Source organism: Cheilinus undulatus, linkage group 22 (assembly GCF_018320785.1).
Source record: "Cheilinus undulatus linkage group 22, ASM1832078v1, whole genome shotgun sequence".
Taxonomy (NCBI): domain Eukaryota; kingdom Metazoa; phylum Chordata; class Actinopteri; order Labriformes; family Labridae; genus Cheilinus; species Cheilinus undulatus.
The window spans coordinates 16,652,332-16,666,720 of record NC_054886.1 but is presented as its reverse complement, the minus strand read 5'-3'; the positions used below and the strand labels follow the sequence as shown (position 1 = coordinate 16,666,720).

The window sequence follows — 14,389 nt, the reverse complement described above, 5'->3', positions numbered from 1 at the left end:
TAAAATTAGGCCAATGTGGAAGTGCAAAGAAAATGCAGTTCCTTGAGTGTCCACTAGAGGCTCACTGCAAAAGCACCATAGTCACATACACACCCATGTTAAAGTGTTGATTTTTACACCAGAAATAAAAATGTTTATAGCCTGGTTCGAAAAACAATTTTGGATGGAATATTGAATGTATTTATGGGCATCAGAGATATATTGTTTTAATAAATGGTAAGTTTTGGTTGGAAAACAAAAGGATATTGGTTAACGCATTATTAGAGGCATTGCTAATGTAACTGCAATTTGCAATGTGTAGCTGCTTGCCAGGCTTAAGACTCACTCAACTCTACCTCTTTGCCTTGTTACCATGCTGATGTAAAGTTAGTTTCAGACAGAGTTTTTGACAGAGTTTCAATATTCAGTGGGGTGGTATAACATAGGCTTCTTTCAACATTGTCTACAGTCTATGGCAGCAGTCCCAATCCACCAGGCCAGGGATTGGTACTGTTCCAAGGGTCAACGGGATCCAGGCCACACAGATATATAACAACTTATTTTGTTTCCATTTTGTTGACTATTAGTTTGAAAGATGTTTGATTTTTAAAAAATGACCAGATTCTATGTCATCCGTCTGTGCTTTTTGACTCCTGACACATGTCAAGATGTAATCAGTCACACAATACCCAAAAGTCAAGCCTCAGAGCTAGCTTAGCTAGCTCGGACTTGGAGGTGAATATGTGAGTGCTTCGTGATGCCACACTGCAACACTGTTAATTTGTTGATTAGTTAACAATGAATTGTAGGACTATGTATTTTCTGTGAGTCCTCTTATCTGCAGACTTTCCTGAGAGACTTGTCCAGAGTTCATTGCAATCTTTGCAGCATGATTGACCAGCCAGTCGTGAAATGTAAGCAAACATAGGCTAGATTGAAGCAGTATTTAATCATGTAAAAAGAAAGCTGAATTAAATCAAAGCAGCATTAACATGATGGAAAATGTTGAGTTAAATCTAACAGCTTATTTCTATAATGGCTCTGTTTTTATTTTTTAATCAAATACCCACAAGAAATAAATAATAACAGTGTTTTTTTTTTTTTACTTTTACCTTAAGGATGAAATATAAATACTGTAATAAAACTTAAGAGAGTAGTATCATGAAGAGTGGTCTTGTCATGGCATTTGTTAGTATTTTAAAAAGACAGAATATCCCCAGCTTTATCTTTTAACACTATGGTGTAAATGTTACTCGCCTTTGGCTCCTGAAACTATAGTAGCGCTGAGAGAATTAGACAAAGTGCATCAATATTCAGTGACTGACATGACACTGCAAATTAGTCTAGTGTTGTCAATACAGAACATGGCATTAATGTAAAGCAGTGGAGTCTCCTCACCTAACAGAATATCCATGAAATGAAGGTACAAACGTTGAAATCTTTGCTCCAGCGCCTTTATCAAACCTTCTGGCTGTTTGGCTGCATTCTGTGGCAGTAGAAAGGTCACATCAGTGGATTTGCTAAAGTCATTATAAAGTGGTTGGAAGAGTACAAAAGGCCACTTTTTTTCAAGTCTCCAGCAGTGTGGGCCTTCAGTTTGAGATTAATCTGAACCTGTGACTGATTCGATGGCATTGATTCATCTGATCCGTACGGTTGATGAAACATGGATCCCTTGTTTGCCGATACGGTCTGTAGCAAACATCAACATCGTCCACTTTGCCCTCTTTGTCTCCCCCTTCTTTGCCCGTTCATCCTCCCCCTCATCATCGTCTTTCATTCTCCTCCACCCACCATTTTCCTTATTTTAGCTCTGTCTTCAACCCCCGCCCACAATCTGTCCCCTCTGTCCGCTCTCTTTCTCCTCCCTAACAATTTACTCTCCTCCCTGTCTCTCTCCTCATTCTTCTCCTCCGCCCACCTTTTTCCAAGAGGCAACCTTTATTTTTGGCTGGTAGTGCGTATCTGTCATGTCCGTGCATTCGCCATTAACTGATCCTCTGGAGGCAGTAGTCGTTCTCCGTGTCTAAGGAGCTGTTATGGCCAGACGAAGGGTACAGGTCACGGCGGAGCAGCCGGTTGACGACAGTAACCAGGACTTTCTTGTACTGCTGACGTAGGAGGGAGTAGGCGAAGGGGTCCGACGCAGCCTTGCTATATGTCAGGCACTTACTGATGATTCCCCAGCGACGGTTGATATCCACGAAGGGTAGAAGCTCTGCCAACCTGAAGGGTGGAGGAAGAAGCATGACATAACAAAAGACATTTTACTCAAAGAGCTCCATTGTTCCTGAGTTTTCAAATGTGTGAACTGTTAGAGAATTGTATATTACTGAATCAAGAAGGACCAGGGACCATATGAAAATTATTATCCTGAGGCACAATAGAGTTTTTGTTTCTTCAGTGTCTAACTAGTTAAAATCAATGGTTACATTTTTTCTAATTTTCAGGTCAGACTATTCAATCTTATTGTAGTTATTCCTAGAGCAGCAGGAAGTTTTACCATTCCTCTCAATTAGTTACTGGTGGTGGAGACTAAGATTGTGTAAAAGACATGAATGGAGCTACAGTGATGTCACCAACTGGTTTGCTTACTCCCATTATGGCTGTGTGACAGCTTGATTTTCATTTTGTTGTACAGTGCATAACAAATTTATTAGACCACCCTAACCCTAACCAAAGTAAGGTTTATGCCTAAATTAACAGCACTGGTAATTACCAAAATCATTTTTTATGTTTCTGCAATGGTTAATACACCAATATGTTGAAGCTCTTTAACCCAAATGATATTTTTAATGCTAAAATATAATTATTATTTTTATCCATGAATTTTCAAATTTACTGATTTACAAAAAAAAAATAGTAAAGTACATTATTTCTTGATTAATATGTCAAATTATAGTTTTTTACTTGCATTCCTGAACAGAAAAATTAGTTTTAGTGGTTGAATGTTGTGCTTGATTCATTTCTGACTTCTCAGAGAAGCCCAGTGAGCCGGCTCAAATTTGGGTGAAGTCAGTTTGAAATTCCTCATTCCTGTTCAAAATGGTAAAACATGGAGAGCTCACTGAAAATGATAGAGTCTGCATTAAAGCACTTCATGATGCTGGATGGTCTCTGAGACAAATATGGCAGGTGGTCTAATAAATTTGTTAAGCACTGTATATGCTAACAAATAAGGGCTTTCAGATTGCCCAGAATACCAGGCTTGCCTATATTAGCAAATATCTTTGTTCACATATGAAGAATGAGTCAGATAAACAGCGCAGTCTGAGATTTTCAAAGTAAAAGCTCAGTTTGTCATTCACAGTTCCTATAAAAGTACTCATCCCCTTGGATGCTTCACCCTTTTATTGACTTTATAAATAAATAATAGTTAATATAATTTGGCTTTTTGATGAAAAAATATTTTATGACAAAGTGAAAACAGATTTCTACAAATTAATGTCAATTAAACTGAAGCATCCCAACAACATGATGCTGCCACCACCATGCTTCATAGTGGGGATGGTGTGTTTGTGGTGACATAACGTCTTGTCTGATGACCAAAAAGCACCCTTTTGGTCTCATCAGACCAGATCTAATATGACTTTTCTTCAAGACTCTCCCATAAAGCTTCGACTGGTGATGAAACAGTTGTTCACACTCTCATCTCAGCTGCTCAAGCTTGTAGCTCCATCAGAGTAGTCATAGGTGTCTTAATGGCCTCTCTCACCAGTCTCCATCATGCACAGTCACTCAGTTTGTGAGGACGGTCTGATCAAGGCAGATATACACATGTGCCATACTCCTTCTTTATCTAGATGATGGATTTAACTGAACTATGGGGGGTGTTCAGTTCCTTGGAAAATTTTTGTATCAATCCCGACTTACATTTTTCTATAACCTTTTCCCTGAGTTGCTCGGGGTGGTTTTTTGTCTTCATGGGGTAACAATAGCCGGGAATACTGATTAACCAGAGACCGGGCCTTCCAGACACAGGTGTCTCTATACTACAATCACTTGAGGCACATTCATGGCACTCAGGTGATCCCATTTCACTAATTGTGAGATGCGTAGCACCAATTGGCTGGACCTCTGTTGAATTAAGTCACTTTAAAGGAGGTGAATACTTATGTAATAACTCATTTTACCTTACATACTGTATGTTTGTTTAGTTGACATTACTTTGTAAAAATCTGTTTTCACAGAGACATCAGAGATGGTCTTTTGTTTTTTTTTTTTGTTTTTTTTAGGGGGGGGGGGGGGTGTCATAAAAGCCAAATTGATTTATAAAGTCATTAAAAGGGTAGTATAATTAACATCCAAGGGGGGGTTTATAGGCACTGTCTATGCAATACTTTTTCATAAAACAATCTATGCATAAAAATGTGCTCTGCTGGAAGAACCAATGCAGAAATAAACACAGAAGGAAAAAATACATTAAAATAAAATGCATAAAACATGTTTACCTAAAATGTAACAAACCTGTTCCAATGGGTCCAAACGTCATAATTTCTTTAGTAACACAAACCAGCAGATACTTACTGTATGTGAGCTAGCATCGTATCTTTTTAAAGGCAGGTCATTTTATGTGTCATCTGCATAAATGTGGTATGAGATACAATGTTTTTCCCAGAGGGAGAAGGTACAGCGAGAAAATAAGCAGCCCCAAACTTAATCCTTGGGGGACTCCACACAGTAAGGAGGGTAGAGAACAATGCAGAACTCTCTAAGTCCAAGCAAGAAACGTCTCTGGGATAAGTAGAACCAGAACCTATCAAACAGTAAATTTAAGTCTCCACTAAGTGGTCTGGTTCAGTTTCATTCAGTAGGTGCACTTTTATTTGCATTTCCAAAGTCAAGAGTTGGGAAAGGTACAAATAATTCATTTTTCCATCATATTTTGTTGACGCCCCTCTTTTAGGGTACCAAGCCCACCTATTCGACCCAAAAGAATGAAGCTAGTTGAAAGAATCTTCACTCCCATGTGACAGCAGTAATAATGGACAAAAACAAAACCAGTTATGTTTTGAGATAATCTGCTTTTATCCCTCAGTATGTCATAAACATGCTCTTAAGGCGATATGCTTACTAGCAAATTAACCTTGTGAGGTACTGACAGATTGAAATTACATCTCAAACCAAGATGATAAGTTACGAGCTGTAGCGATGTGTTGTTTGCAAACTAGCTGGTCCCAAGAGCTGGCTCATTGCATTTTCGATGTTATTTAAGACATTAAAAAAGCCCAAATGGCACTTAATGAAAAGCCGCCTTGGACCTTAAAAGACTGGTTGCTAGGTGAACTGAGCCAAATGATCTGGATTTCCAGAGAGAGATGTTTGTTCACATTACGAGTAAGGCTGTATAATCATTGGCTGTGGCAACAGAAAACAGATGAGACGAAAGTCTCCCCTGCTGGTCCTAAGAAAGAATGCAAGTTCAGTTTACTGTCAAATTTGGCTTTACTTCAGAAACTACAAAGCTCTTTGTGCGTCTTGTATACAGGTTACTATTAATGCTTAGGTTAAAGCAAAGTAAATAGCAGGTAAAATGAGGCAACTGTTGGAAAGAGACTAGCCTATTTTATCATCTTTTAATGATTTTAAGAGCATCCTAGAGGACGTCTATATCTTTTGCACTTGGGCCACCATAGAACACACTTTAGAATAATTAACAAATTAAACAGGCACCAAGAAGCCTATTATGCTAACACTGAGGAAAAATATTGTTGAAAAAATTCAGCACTTTTTTGACTTTGTGATTTCACTGGCTGCATGGAAGATTTAACATGCCAGCAATATTAGTAATAATCCTTTACTTGTATTCATAAATGCTGGCATTAAAAAAAAACTTTGATGTTGGTTATTCTCATAAGAATAATAATAGAGCCCACATTATTTTAAAGTGACTATTTGAGTGATGTGTTTTGATTTATTCCACCTTATTTACACCTGCAAAAGAGAACAATGGTACACTTTCACTGTCTGTAACTGATGTTTATATCAGTTTTATATCATGTTTTTATATACTTTAAAGTAGACCAGAAACACGACCGGGAACTATCTAATTGGATTTTGGGTTCCAACTCTCACTCAGGTTACTTCCTGTGTGTGAGCTGGGCCAGGAGGCTACTCCAATTCTGTCTGACACTTTTCCTTGTTAAAGTGCCCTCCTTCTATCCTCCTGCATGTGCAGCACCACACATGTCAAAGTGATGGATCATCAGCAGCACATCTGGCTGACAACAGGTTCCCTGAAGTAGATATTCTATTCTCAGGGGCCCATTATTTATCATGCGGACTGTATCTACTCTCCTGTTCTCTGTGTTGATTTTTTTTTTTTTTTTTTTGTGGAAGCAGCATTGTAAGCCAGCTGTTTACAGGATAATACAGGCGACTAATGAGGCATTTCATGGTTAAGAGAAAATAACCACAAGAAGCAGGTGGAAAAATTCAATAATTTTCTCATTATTTTGCGTCAGATTGTGCATAAATGTGCAAAATGTGTACATTTTAGTTGGGTTATTCATCTTTTAAGCTTTAGAAAGGGGTTTAAGTTGGCTTACCTTGTAATGACATAAGGAGCGAAGCAGATGATGAAGGAGCCGATGAAGATGCTGATCTTCTTTGTGGCTCTCTGTTTTCTCCTCTTTTGTTCAGCTAAACATCTTTGTTTTACACTGTAAAAATGCAATTGCAAAATCAGGAGTATAATTTCATGTTTAATTTTCCTTTAAAAATGCAGAAAGTCTCCTGAATAATGTCCAAATTGCACAAATACATTGGCAACAATTTGACAAAGACATGTTGCCAGTGTTATTGTGCAATTTTAAGTGTTCTCTTTCTATTTTCTCAGCTTTTGGTCCAAAATATGACTTATAAATACTAATACAAGTTACTAATACATATATCGAAAAATTCTCAAAGTATGGAACATTTTGGCATCCTTGAAGGTTTTTTGAGCCATTGCGTGACCCATACCTGGGATGAATGTCGACCAGCAGGAACAGAGTCTGCATGGTGATTATGTCAATCCTCTTGCAGTGAAACCTGGCCACTTTGAGCACCTTCAGGTAGGTGAAACACAGGATGAGCAGCGAGAGCATGAAGCTCGTGGCGTGGAAAACCACCGTAAACACTGTAAACTTCACCCTGTCGCTGCCCTCCTCGCGAGGCTGCAGGGTGCAGGACGCGTACACGTGGCTGTAGTCCACCCAGGAGAAGAGCAGCGCCGTCAGGGAGAAGGTGAAGGAGTGCAGCCAGGAGTAGCACACCATAATGAGCGCGTCCTTGTAGCGCATTTTGGTGGAGTAGCTGAGCGGGAAGACCACCGCTATCCACCGGTCTATGCTGAGAGCCGCCATGCTCAGCATCGTGTTCGCAGTGAGAAAAGTCTCCAGAAAGCTCACTGTGTGGCACACACAATCTCCAAAAGGCTGCTGGTTCCGGATAATCCCCACCAGGGTGGCCGGCATGTTTAAAACAGTGATGAGGATGTTGCAGAAGGATAAGTTCATGGTGAAGACACCGGGAACCTGCCGGCGGATCTCGGTGCTGTGAACGAAACATAACAGTACCAACAAGTTTGACAACAGTGAGACGACGGCGACAACGACGATGAACAAAGCGAAAATAATTTCAGCAAAGTCCATGTCTCACTCCAGGAGGTCCACCCTTAGGTTACCTGCGCATTTTGTTGATGATACAAACTCAAAATCAACCATTTTCACCCCTGAAGCAGCGCCCTAAATTCATTTCAATTAAATCCTCGCGCGCCACCGTCCTCTCAAACTTCCACGAGCGCTGTCCAGAGTGCTGAAGCTAGCAGGCGCCCCCAGCATTCTCCTCCTTAAATTTGCAGCTTTATTCCTTTTAAATCCTTAAAGTAAACCTTTACAAAGTGAAGCAGAGTGCGCGTGTATGTGTGGTATGTCCCTCATCGGCTACCACCTCCTAAAAGGCGCTTGACATCCACACAGAACCAGTTCTGAAGGGGAGTGAGGAAGACCAGAGCTGGGAGCAGCGAGCCCACTGAAGTGAACCATCATCTTTGCATGTCACGTGGAGGAGGGAACAACTTGTCCTAGTCAGTAAACATCCAAAGTCACCCTGCATTCCCTACATATCAAAATATGAAACCTCTTTTTGATTCTTCTGTGATTTCTTCAACTAAAATCAAATTAATTCTTCCGCACAAGTTATTCTCATGCTGCGTTCACGTGTCATCAGCGCTGATCACACTCTCTCTCAGAATCAATGTGGGTCTGGAGGTAAACCCAGAGATGAGCTCGCGGATAATTGGAGGCGCTTCTGCCGTGACCGAATGGAAGCAGGTGCACACGCAGACGGAGAGCTGGAGAGGCACGAGGGCAAATAGATCCCCTGAAATGAATTATTTATAGCCACCCTAGCTACTGTAAATTCACTCTCATAATCTGCAAAAAAAATATGTTGTAGGGGCGTCATTTTCAGTAGAATATCAGTACAGGGTGTTTGTTTGTTTGTCTGTCATTAAGGTTTGTTACAAAGACAACACGTTGGTGGATTTTTGTGGCAGTCTAAAGCACACACATACCTCCATACATTTAATTTGACTGTTTCCCCATGTTATTATGTACTTTTAATTGTCTTCTTAAGATCCCCACTTATTTCTATGTTGTGTCAAAATAACAACCTGTAATGTTCTTAATTTTCCAAAGAGCTCAAGAAAAAACCTGAAACAAGACAAAGATTTTTAAGAAATTTGAAAGCAGGCTGGATGCAAGCAATCCCAGCAAAGTGGGATATTCCATTCATAAAGGACTAGTCCTCGAGCTGGTGCTGGAGAGGCTTTTATTTTGGAAATCCAGTCCACTTCAGAGATTCAAATGAATTTCATCAGAAAAAAAAGTAAAATCATTCTACAGAAAAGAGATTCTAAGGAACTAACTGTGACATAGTTGAAACTCTTATTTTGAAATAAGGTCCACATTAGAGATTCAAAAGAATTTAAGTTAAAATTATTGGGGCTTTAATTTGAAAACCAGTCTACTTTCAAGCAATTTTAAGAAACATAATTTAAAAAGGCTGAATCTCTTATTTTGAAATTAGGTTAACTTGAGAGATTTGAAGGAATTTTAATTGAATCAAATAGGGCTTTTATTTTGAAAAATCCATTTACTTTAGAGCTTTTCTCAGGATGTAACTTTGAAATGGTTAAACCTCTTATTTTGAAATAAGGTCCACATCAGTGATTCAGATTTAAGTTGAAATTATTAACTGCAACACAAAATAGGGGAAAAAAAGTGAAAATTAACATAGCTTGCCATCAATCTCTTTGTCTGGCCCCTACCCTCTAGCAACCGCAGTTTCAGGCTTAAAAAATAACCATAAAGAAACGCCCAGCTTTATGCTGACTGCCCTGTTTGCTTTTATAAGTAGTATAGAGGCATTATTATTAATTTCAGTTTGTTTCATATAAACCTTAAAAATTCTTCATAGGACCTTTAAACATGTGAGATGCTAAAACATTTCACTGTGTTTTCTATGAGTAGCTCTTAAAAATGTAAGCACTGCTCCTTTAATTCATGGCTTAAAACTAGGAGCATTAAAATGGTACCTAAGCCAAGTTGTAGCAACACACTGTTAGCAGCAATAGGAGCGCACTTCAGAGATGTTTGTTTCTGAGTCATGTCCAAATCTGGAGGAGCCGGTGTAGACGGTGACTCACTGAGGTCAGACACAGCCTGCAGCAGTTTGATTCTCTTCATACTCCCACTCTGTGTGAGGGCTTGTTCCTGAATCCCCTCCCCATCAATTAGCAGTTTGATTTATTTAGGATTTAAAAGTATCCGAGATTTCACTTCACTCGGACCTGCTGTGCTCGGGGCGTTTTTAAAGTGATTAGGTGAATCAGTACTAAATGCACCTTGGGGAATCCTGATGCGAGCTAAATGTGAAGTGACTGCCTCTTTATCGCACCACAATCACAGAAATCTTTCTGTATTCCAGTTGTAATGAAGCCACTCCAGCTCTGAGAGTGTGTGTTTCTTCATGCGTGTTTGAGTCAGAAAAGCAGAGCGACAAAGCAGCAGCGGATGATGTAAGTCCCCCTTCAAACAAGTGATCAAATGCCAGGAGAAGAGCTCCAGCTGGGCTCCTGGGGGGAGCGAGTGGAACTATTTATAGGCCTGATGGGGTGTCACCTCCAATATAAGACTCAGTGATGTTGAATTATCTAACAGAGGTATCAAAGCAAAGCGTTGGAGCTGATTGCTTTTAGAGGAAGCCTTCATGTGTGGTGAGCAATCAGCCAAAGTGGATATAGGCATTCTCAAAAAAAAAACATGAGGATCAGGAGTTAAAGAAAATTAATTCAAACCTGTCAAAGTGCTATTGATCATTAAACATTGTTGGCTGACTCTATTTTTGTCTCCTATTCCAACAACAAACTAAACTAGCTCAATATGGGAACAAAAATACAAAGGGCAAAGTCAATTACCTCCGACTCAGATTCGACTGAACGTACCAGATTAATATTGATTATGAGTCAGAGTTAAGCAGAGAAGAGAACTGAGGTAAAACAGAGGAATTCATTACTTCTTTTACAGAGAGGGTAAGTTCAGTATGCAGTCTGGCCTCAGGTTCCTCCCATTACTTCCAGTCTTTGGTGAGATATTTCTACATCTTGATTGAAGTCCACCTGTGATAAATGAAACTGATTGGACATGATATGGAAAGGCACACCTCTCTATGGAAGGCCTCACAGCTGTCAATAATATCAGAGCAAAACCAAGCCATGAGGAACTATTGGCATAGCTCAGAGACAGGATTGTTGACAGATCTGGGGAAGGCTGCAAAAAAGAATCTGTTGCTGTTCCCAAGAGCACAGTGGCCTCCATAGTTCTCAAATGGAAGAAGTTTCGCCCAACCAGGACTCTTCCAAGAGCCGGTTGCCTGGCCAAAATGAGCAATTTGCGAAGATGGACCTTAGCAAGAGAGGTGACTGAGAACTTGGCAGTCACTCTGACTGAGTTCCAGAGGTCCTGTGTGGAGATAGGACACAGGACACAGAGTGGCAAGATGGGTGCCACCCCTCAGTGCAAAAACACATGACAGCCTGTTTTGCACTTAGGAACTAATGTAGCTAAAGCTTAGCTAAGTTAGCTTTAGCTACATTTGCAAAAGCTTATGTTGTTAAATCTAACTTAGCTGTAGATAAAGGAGCTAGTTAAATAAAACTGAGGAAAAGGTAAGAAATCTAATCTGGGATTAAAACTACTGTATTTATAGACCTTTTTTAGAAGTAGTTACATGATTGGTGGCTTGCTTTAGCTTCATTAGCTCTAGATAAAGCTAACATAGCTATGCTAGCTATGGAATTAACATTACTACAGAAGTCAATGTAGCTTTAGCAATGTGAGCTTTAGCAAATGTAGCCAAAGCCAACATAGATAGAGATGAGAGAATGCAAAGAGAACATAACTACATGAATGATCTCCATGGTCTACATAGCTGCTTGGTGAGCTTAGCTTAAGCTACATTAGCTACATAGCTCCATTATCTATAGCTGAGTTAGCTTTAGCAACATGAGCTATAGCAAACGTAGCCAAAGCCAACAGAGATAAAGATTAGAGAATGCAAAAAGAGCATAACTACATAGATAATCTACATGGTTTACATAGCTGCTTTGTGACCTTAGCTTAAGCTATGTTAGCTACATAGCTCCATTATCTATAGCTAAGTTAGCTTTAGCAATCTATGCTTTAGCAATGCTTATTAAGCTTCGTAGATATGTAGCTCATGTAGCTGCTTTGTGAGCTTAGCTTTAGCTGTTAGCTACATAGCTATGTTCTCTATTTAGATCAATCTAAAGCAAGCCACCATTTGTCTAACTACTTCTAAAACAGGTCTATACATTATTTAATCCCAGATTAGACCTCTGACCTCATGAATTTCACCGGTTAGAGATTTTTTATGAATAAAGTTGTATATATAAAAAAAATCTTAAACTTGAAATGCGTTGTCCAAGGAAATTCTGGCATTTTCTTTTCTGAGTGTCAGGCCAGTTTCTCTATGCAGTCCACACTTTTCATCAATAATAACAAATATTTGGTGTGTTATAAAACCTAAAAGAAGACCCAGGATCGTTGAGCAGCTAGTATCCTACATCAGAAAAGAATGGGACAACATTCCTCTCCTTAAACTCCAGCAACTATTATTATTATTATTGGCTTTAATGAGATCTTCTGACATTTTGCTGACTCACAAGTCTTTGAAGGATATTGAAAATAATGAACAGCTCAGCCAAAATGACTCTTGCAGTCATACCTTTCTTCTTGAGGATGAAACAGGGCCTCAATGGGAAACGGCTCGCTAAATGAAATGGAAAGCACAAATAAACACAACAGATGTTGTGTATTTGCAGGACGAAAACAGCACACCGTTAAAAATGGATCTTTGTGGGCACCTCACGACCAAAGCTTCATAACAAACGCTCCTCTGAAGGTTTCATCTTTTTATTGTAACTGATAATGTTACATAACAACACCTGCCCTTCATACAAACCAACAACCCGATCACCTTCAGGCATGCTTTAGATGTTTAGAAAAAAAAGTGTGATTTCAGCATCGTGGAGAATCCCCTCAGGTACCCTGCAGGTACTCAAAATGTCACTCAGAGCTCTACTTGTGCAGTGTTTCACCTTTTTAAATTCAGTGCTTGGATGTCCCAGGAGCACAGAGTACTGCTGGAGGCCAGGAGGGAGAGGGGGTAGATCTCAGGTCATGCATTAGGTAACTTGGTGTTTGGTATGTCTCCTCTCTGAGTCACAACACAAGATACAGTAGCAGGTAACACGATGCTTTTGGACAGCTTTGTGGAGTAGAACCTTATACTATTCATCATTCAAGCACTAACTCATTCATCATTAAAACTGAATATTTATTTGATTTAAGGCTAAGTATGATCAATTATAAGCTGGGTTTCCCTTGCTAATAAGATTTTCTACCAATTACACTACCACGGAAATCAACCTAGCCCTAATTTTTTTACTTTCACTATCCAGTAATCGTATACCTCACAGAGGCAAATAACCACCACGCAGTAGTTCTACTTAGACTTAATTTCATTCAAGGTATGGTCATTTCCAAAACAATATGGCTGCAGACCATTCATCTCAGATAGCCACTCTCACAAAACACTTATCCCTGGAACAATATATCTCAGAATGGGAACAGGCCCTAAAAGTTTCTAAATTAAATTGAATTAAACTTCCATTTAGGGTTATGCTGAGAGTTAAGGAAACAGTTAGGATACCAAAAATTCAAAGTTAAAGTCTGACCTGCAACACCTGATTACAAAACGATCAAAGCAGCAAGAGTAATTTATGGAGCTCCATTAGCTGTGTAAGCTACATAGAGAATGTAGCTACATAGCTAAAGCTAAGCTAACAAAACAGCTACACAAGCTATATATCTTCATAGCTAAATTAGCTTTAGCTGTGTTTGCTAAAGCTCACATTGCTAACCCATTTAGCTATATATAATGGAGCGATGTAGCTTCATCTCATTTTCAGATATTTAATATAATTCTGGACTTGTCAGTGACTTGTATTTACATACAAGGGTGTATTTTTACAAGAAGTTAGTCAAACAAATTTGTTAAGATTTGAGATTTTTGCATGTTGTGCTTTGAGACATCTTGTTTTTATCTGTCAGATTTATTAGAAAGAAAAATAAAATTAAAGAGAGAATGCTCTTTAACTGTTTAACCTTGTCATTCTTTTTATAAAATTGATTTTTATGGTCTTGGTCTTGTCTCGGTCTCGACCTTGACTTGGTTTTGTCCCCTAAAAATCTTGGTCTTGTCTTGGTCTCGGCCTTGACTTGGTCTTGTCCCCTAAAAGTCTTGGTCTTGTCTTGGTCTCGTTGCATCCTGGTTTCGGGCAAGTCTGGGTCTCAGAAAGTGTGGTCTTGAGTACAACGCTAGCTCACATTGTGAAAGCTAACTTAGTTATAGATAACAGAGCTACATAGCTGAAGTAGCTAATGTAGCTAAAGGTAAGCTTACAAAGCTATGTAAGATACAGAGATTATCTTTTCAGCTACTTTGCTAAAACTCACGTTGCTAAAGTTTACTTAGCAATAAATAACTAGCTAACTAGCTAAAGTAGCTAACATAGCTAAAGCCAGGCTCACAAAGCAGCTATGTAAGCTATGTAGATGTTTGCTGCGTAGCTACAATTGCTTTAGCTTGCTAATGCTCATGTTGTGTAAGCTCACTTACTTGCTAGCTTGCTAAAGTTAACTTAGCTAGAAAAACATTGTTTTTGTAAATTACAGCACTGTGATGTCTCTCTGAACTAAACAGAGTCTCAGATGGCTGGTCTCTCACCATTTCATGAATCAGTGTTATCTTTTTTCTGTATATTTAACCCTTCTGGTGATGA

General features: G+C 39.2%; 1 protein-coding gene across 1 annotated transcript; it reads right to left on the bottom strand.

The window, feature by feature from the left end:
• Positions 1-1,967: 1,967 nt before the first annotated feature.
• On the bottom strand, positions 1,968-7,613 carry LOC121505021 (G-protein coupled receptor 26-like). Its single transcript, XM_041780142.1, has 3 exons — positions 6,943-7,613; positions 6,528-6,641; positions 1,968-2,205 (listed from the first exon to the last, which is right to left on the bottom strand). The coding sequence occupies exons 1-3, from the start codon at positions 7,611-7,613 to the stop codon at positions 1,968-1,970; spliced, it is 1,023 nt and encodes a 340-aa protein (XP_041636076.1).
• Between the last annotated feature and the right edge of the window lie 6,776 nt (positions 7,614-14,389).

Coding starts and splice junctions, on each gene's coding strand:
- LOC121505021 (XM_041780142.1), bottom strand. CDS start 7,613: ATGGACTTTGCTGAAATTATTTTCGCTTTGTTCATCGTCGTTGTCGCC. Junction 6,642..6,942: donor CTGGTCGACATTCATCCCAG/GTATGGGTCACG, acceptor GCATTTTTACAG/TGTAAAACAAAGATGTTTAG. Junction 2,206..6,527: donor GCTCCTTATGTCATTACAAG/GTAAGCCAACTT, acceptor TCCACCCTTCAG/GTTGGCAGAGCTTCTACCCT.